The sequence below is a fragment of the Sinocyclocheilus grahami genome, unplaced genomic scaffold, assembly GCF_001515645.1.
Source record: "Sinocyclocheilus grahami isolate Dianchi unplaced genomic scaffold, SAMN03320097.WGS_v1.1 scaffold1589.1, whole genome shotgun sequence".
Classification (NCBI taxonomy): Eukaryota; Metazoa; Chordata; class Actinopteri; order Cypriniformes; family Cyprinidae; genus Sinocyclocheilus; species Sinocyclocheilus grahami.
This window is the reverse complement of record NW_015506768.1, coordinates 78,928-85,039: the sequence shown is the minus strand read 5'-3', so window position 1 is coordinate 85,039 and position 6,112 is coordinate 78,928. Positions and strand designations below refer to the sequence as shown.

At 36.3% G+C, this 6,112-nt stretch overlaps 1 protein-coding gene across 1 annotated transcript; it reads right to left on the bottom strand.

Moving 5' to 3' along the window:
- Positions 1 to 2,769: 2,769 nt before the first annotated feature.
- LOC107571381 (serine/threonine-protein kinase ULK4-like) lies at positions 2,770 to 4,751 on the bottom strand. Its single transcript, XM_016257699.1, has 7 exons — positions 4,658 to 4,751; positions 4,150 to 4,289; positions 3,745 to 3,913; positions 3,532 to 3,633; positions 3,356 to 3,439; positions 3,181 to 3,256; positions 2,770 to 2,884 (listed from the first exon to the last, which is right to left on the bottom strand). The coding sequence occupies exons 1-7, from the start codon at positions 4,665 to 4,667 to the stop codon at positions 2,770 to 2,772; spliced, it is 696 nt and encodes a 231-aa protein (XP_016113185.1). The 5' UTR covers positions 4,668 to 4,751.
- Positions 4,752 to 6,112: the final 1,361 nt, after the last annotated feature.

The following is a 6,112-nucleotide window of genomic DNA, read 5'->3' as shown; positions in this document are numbered from 1 at the left end:
TTCATTTACAAATGTCTTATAAAATTTATGTAAGGTGTATGATTATGTACTACACCTTACATAAATTAGGAGCCAATTCATTTACAAATGTCTTATAAAATTTATGTAAGGTGTATGATTATGTACTACACCTTACATAAATTAGGAGCCAATTCATTTACAAATGTCTTATAAAATTTATGTAAGGTGTATGATTATGTACTACAGAATGAAGACCCACCACACTCTTGCGACTCTGACGCAATCATTACTGTACTTCATAAAACTGGAAAGGATCCTACGCAATGTACAGCAAAATATAATTGCAAAGATATTATTTAAACTGAGCTGGATGTTGACATCACTGAATTCAATGATGAACTGTCTTTAACTGAAAAATGAGTGTTTACTATTGTCACTTTGCATTATTGACACTATTTTCCTAATTAATGCTGTTCAGTTGCTTTGACACAATCTGTATTGTTAAAAGCGCTATATAAATAAAGGTGACTTGACTTGACTTGACTTGACTTATACAAACCAGACCTCCGTGGACAAACCAGTATTGCGAATAAGAACATTTCCTTTAGGTATTACATGGAGTGAAGATGAAAACAAAATGCCATCGAATCATTTCTGAAGACAGTCAGAACCTTCAGAGGTACAATCATAAAATTCATATACTGTATATATTAATTTGTATAATTCCCTTAGCACTCTTTTAAAACCTCCCAGCTTTTTCCGACCTGTTTTCACTCAAAACTAAACTACTCTGCGCGTTGTGTGCACGTGACACTGTTACTTAAAACTGTGCTTTATGCTGGACAGTATTTATTTATCGCGAGTTGTTCAAATTGCGGTAATCTAATATGGTTTTAATGATAATTAAAAGATGACACGGTAATACTAACCATGGGGAATATTATCATGATTAATCGTTACATCCCTAGTTTAGATCCTACCTGTCTGACTGTTACCACTTTGTTGTTTTTAAACGGGAAATCATCTCAATTAATGCCAGTAAAGCATGGAGTGCCACAAGGATCTGTCTTAGGCCTTCTGCTATTTTTAATATACATGTTGCCACTTGGTAATATTACAGAAAATATTAATTTCCATTGTTATGCTGATGAACCTCAACTATACGGTACATTTCAACAAGACCAGATGAAACTAATGAATTATCTAAGCTAACAGAGTGTATTAAAGATGTAAAAGTTTGAATGACCAATACATTTCTCCAAATAAATTCAGATAAGTCAGAGATATTACTTATTGGACCAAGAAACAGTACACAGAATCTCTTCACAATTTGCATCTAGAGGAATGCACTGTTACTTCCTCTACAGTCAAAAACTTGGGTGCTATATTAGGCAGCAAATTGTCTTTTGAAAATCATATTTCACATGTAACAAAAACAGCATTCTTCCATTTTAGAAACATTGCCAAGCTATGTGGAGTTCTTACCAGGTCAGGAAAATATGATCATATTACCTCAAATTTACAATCTCTACACTGGCTAGTGGCTACATATTACGATATGTATCAGTTATAACATACTGCTACTTACTTATAAGGTCCTAAATGGTTTAGCTCATGCCAACCCTGAACCAACATGCAAAACTATCAAATTGTCCTTGCATTACTATAAGTTTAATCACAACTCTTAAACGCTGTTAATCGTGTTCACCATTTCTTTTTGAATACATTTAATTAACTAACTGTATGATTTTTACTATCCTAGAACCATACATTTCTGCCATAGTCACCACTGATAAACTACTCCTAAATGTACTGTAAACTCCTAAACTTACATTTTCTGTGAAGCCACTTTGCAACAATGTGTATTGTGATTATCATAAGTATTATCATTATTATTATTATTTGTAAAAATGTAACTCTTTACTGTCACTTATGATCAATTTAATATGCCCTTGCTGAACATTAATTTCTTTCATAATTTTAAAACTGTAGGGTTTTCATATTTTGGTGATATAGTGATATACATGCATACATATACATTTAATATAAATAATAATAATATATATAATATCTCCACCAAAATTTACTGAACAAGAAAATGTAATGATCATAATCCTTCCAAAATGAAAGTCTTCCTCATTCTTTAGATATGCAGAATACTGGTCACATAACAATGCTCTTTGTTTTGGCCCACTCAGAGCAGCTGACACCAGCTCAGAACACAATCACAGCCCAATGTCAGCGCCACCCCACACTCACAGACTTCATCAGATCTGCTGGAGCTTATCAGTTTACTATATTCAGCCAATCTGCATTGTCTTAAAACATACATTACACAAACACAAATTAATGTCCTCATTTCCTGACCTATATTTAAACTAACATGATCAATAACTTCTGCCTCTTCATAGTTAACAACAATAAAATAACAAACATGTGCATAACTGCCCTGGAGTCATAAAACAAATGGCACCAAAACAAATGAAACAGACGTGGTCTGTTCCCAGTGGCGGAAGTGCCAATACCACCAAGAAAGCTTTTTATAACTTGCATTTGTTGTGTTTTCTAGGGTGGGACAAAGGCTTATTGTGTAAGGCATTGTGCTGAACACACAGGCAGTGTATGAAGTGTGCCATAGGGCTGTTTGCCCACTCACTGCATCAATACTAGACTGAGAGCTTCTGTGCACAAGATGATCTATAAAAACACATACAAACTCACCTTTAAGGGATTTTGGCATGGCATGGGCCACACTGTACTCTCAACAGAACAAGGTCAGGAGCACCAAAACTGATATTCAGATATTTGTCAAATATACCTGGACATTGGTGAGACATCATCTTGCTCTTTTTCCACAGTGATGCATGTCTCTGAAAATGCTTCCCTCCAGAACGGGTGAGATAATAAAGGGTCCCAGCTTAACCTACAGATGACAGGAATATAGGAGATCCACAGATGAAGCTACAGTGCCAATGTAATGTGACAGGTTCAATGGTGTGGAAGGAATGAATGTTTTCATTGCAGGTCACATCATTCATGGTCTCTGAGCAAAAGTCTGAGACTATGAATTGCATAATTTATTTGGAATTAAAGAGATTATTTGGTGTCTATCATTGCACTGTCTAACTCATATTCATAAGTCTCCTGACTACAAGCAAGAAAATTATTGGATTAACACTTCCTTAACTAAGACGAGACTGAGTAAAATAAATGTTTTACCTTTTCACAGGGTCTTTCTGAAGTAAACCCATTACTAGGCTCTCAAACTCTGGACTGGGCTGTGAGAAAGCAGGTTCTTAAAAAGAAAAAGAAAAAGAAAAAAAAGTATGTAATTAAATGTTTAATAAAAGGAACACTTAAAACAGTACAATATCTTTAAGCTGAGGTGTCAGACCTTTTTGTCTTAGGGGTGGAGGACCTTCATTTAAAATGAGATCAGCTAGTCCGGTCATACTCTCAGAGACAAAGGGTGGTTTTCCTAGGAAACAAAAAAGACAATGAGACAAAATCAATCTGACCAGAAAGTATTTTGCGAAGGCAAAAGCTGTGGATTAAGATAAAATGAGTAACCTGTGAACATCTCATATAGGATGCAGCCTAAAGCCCACAGGTCACTGCAGACACTGGTGTCTGCTCCTCTCAGCACCTCAGGAGCACAATACACAGGAGAACCTGCCAGAGCAACATCTTATGACAAATCATACAAGCGCTTCAAACTGACTTCATGTAAGATCTGGATCATATTAGATAGATGACTGATAGAAAGCAACGAATTTAGCTGACCTTTAATTCTGTTCTTGATGTTTTGTGGAGAGATAATATTCTCCTTGCTGTCTCCAGCTCCCATCTCCTCTGCCATCACAAGAGAGAAGAACTCCTCCAGACATTCTCCTTGAGCCTTGGCCAGGCAGAAATTAGAGTACTTCAGAGTTCCTGGTCCATCCAACAAAATCTGTGAATACACAGGTGCATTAGCTAGGGTTGAAAAAAAGAAAACGCCAAAAAAAGACGACTATTGGCATATAAACTGAACCTTTCCTCTCATGTGGCTTAGTGTTTGTTTAAATAACAAGGAGTAGTTATTTTATTTATACAGCACTTTTCGAACCTCAAAATTGCTTGTAGAAAAAAAAAAAAACAAACATAAGAAAAAAACAAACATCTTAAATAAAAGACAGATGCTTATACCTTTGCAGGTGTGAGATCCGAGACAACAATGCCAGAGTCGTGGATGTATTTAAGACCTTTCATCAAGTCGATGGAAAACTCTCGCACTACTTCTTCAGACAGGCACTCATCTTGAGCAACCAGCGCTGCCAGGGATCCACCTAGAAGAAAATGCAATTGCAACAAAGGTAAAACCACACAAAATGATCAAAACATAAGCATTAAGCATAAGCATTTCAATACCTAAAAAAGCAAGACGGGGGTTAAAGCAGACTTAGTACACAGATAAGAGTGTATTACATTTTTTAGGGATCTCACCAGTTTTACTTTGGTATCATTGGGCTACTATGTCTTATTAATATTTAAATAATAATAATTATTATTATTATATTTTGTTTTGATTTGATTTTAAGTTATAGCCATTTCTGTTTTTATAAATTGTGTTATTTGTATTTTAAAAAAAAAACACAAATCTTTTTTATTTATCGATTTGTTTATTTGTTTTTACTATAACAATCCTGGATCTCACCTGTGCACATCTCCACCACCAGCCACAAATGGTTGCTAGTCTCATACCATTCATAAAAAGACGCCACATTGTCATGCTTAATGTCATGAGCAAGTCTCACCTGTGGAGATACTGTGACAGTTATCAAACATAGGAGTACTGTGTAAGGTAAACACTTTCAAGTGCATGCAAAACATTGCTCAAAACAAACAGCTTAACAATTGTGCTTGTACACACATGCTTTGTGAGTTCGGGTCTCTTGGATTTGTCACTGCAGATGATTGCCTTTCCTTCTGCCCTTATCCACCACCGATCTGCTAGTACCTCTGCCGATCTCTTCAGACAAAATCAAGTTCTCCATCTACGCAGTGATGGAAAGCATGAGCATTAAAGCCAAAACAAACATCTAAAACACATGGCAGTTTTGAAATGTAGTTTTCAGATGCAAAAACACACCTGAGACTCACGTGAGATTGAGAGCTCGAGCTCACTGGCAGTTTATAGTGCCAACGTTAACTACTAACACAGAGGTGCCCAAACTCGGTCCTGGAGGGTCGGTGTCCTGCAGAGTTTAGCTTCAGCTTGCTTCAACACACCTGCCTGGAAGTTTCTAGTATGCCTATAAGAGCTTGATTAGCTGCTTCAGGTGTGTTTAATTAGGGTTGGAGCTAAACTCTGCAGGACACCGGCCCTCCAGGACCGAGTTTGGGCACTCCTGTACTAACACAACTTCCTGACCATAGGGACCCCAAAACGGTTCAATATTACAGACACGGATCGATTAAAACAATATTTTAAACATTTAAACAATCTATTGGGCTTAAATACTGGGGTAATTGTCTTTTGCATAAGTTTTCCTTTCGCGCGGTAGACAACTGACAAACGGACACAACCTTAGAAGCGAAACCAACTCGCATGAGGGGAAGCCATACATTCATGCGATTTGAATGACAATTGTAGAACAGAAATGCATTTTTACATAAAATATATTTTGAAATGGTAAATATGTAAAAAATATTAAATATTCACATGCCATTTTCATATTCATTTCAGTATTCATACACCCCTACTATCCCTCGTTGCTAGGATACAGAAGAGGACGCATTGTTGCGTTTAGGAAACAGGATCATCTGAGCATGCGCACCCGGAGCACCAGCCATTGGTTGAATACCAAAATCGTCTCCTGTTACATGCACCTGTTTCTTTATTTCTAATGTTTGCATTATTGCTAAAGTTTTTTATTAATTAGATTCTGTAACCATATATATGAATTCGTTTTGTAGTATGACAGGATATTATGAAAGTTAATGTGTTTAGTATTTTGTGTTGTATTTTGCCGCCAATATTTAGTATTGTCGTTGTTTTTTCTGTCACTGCGTGTATGCAGAACCGATCATATCAATAAACTAACCTATTTTTAAAGTTGTGAAAGAGTTGCAAAAGCAACAGTGAGGATGGGGAGTGGCGTTACGCTCA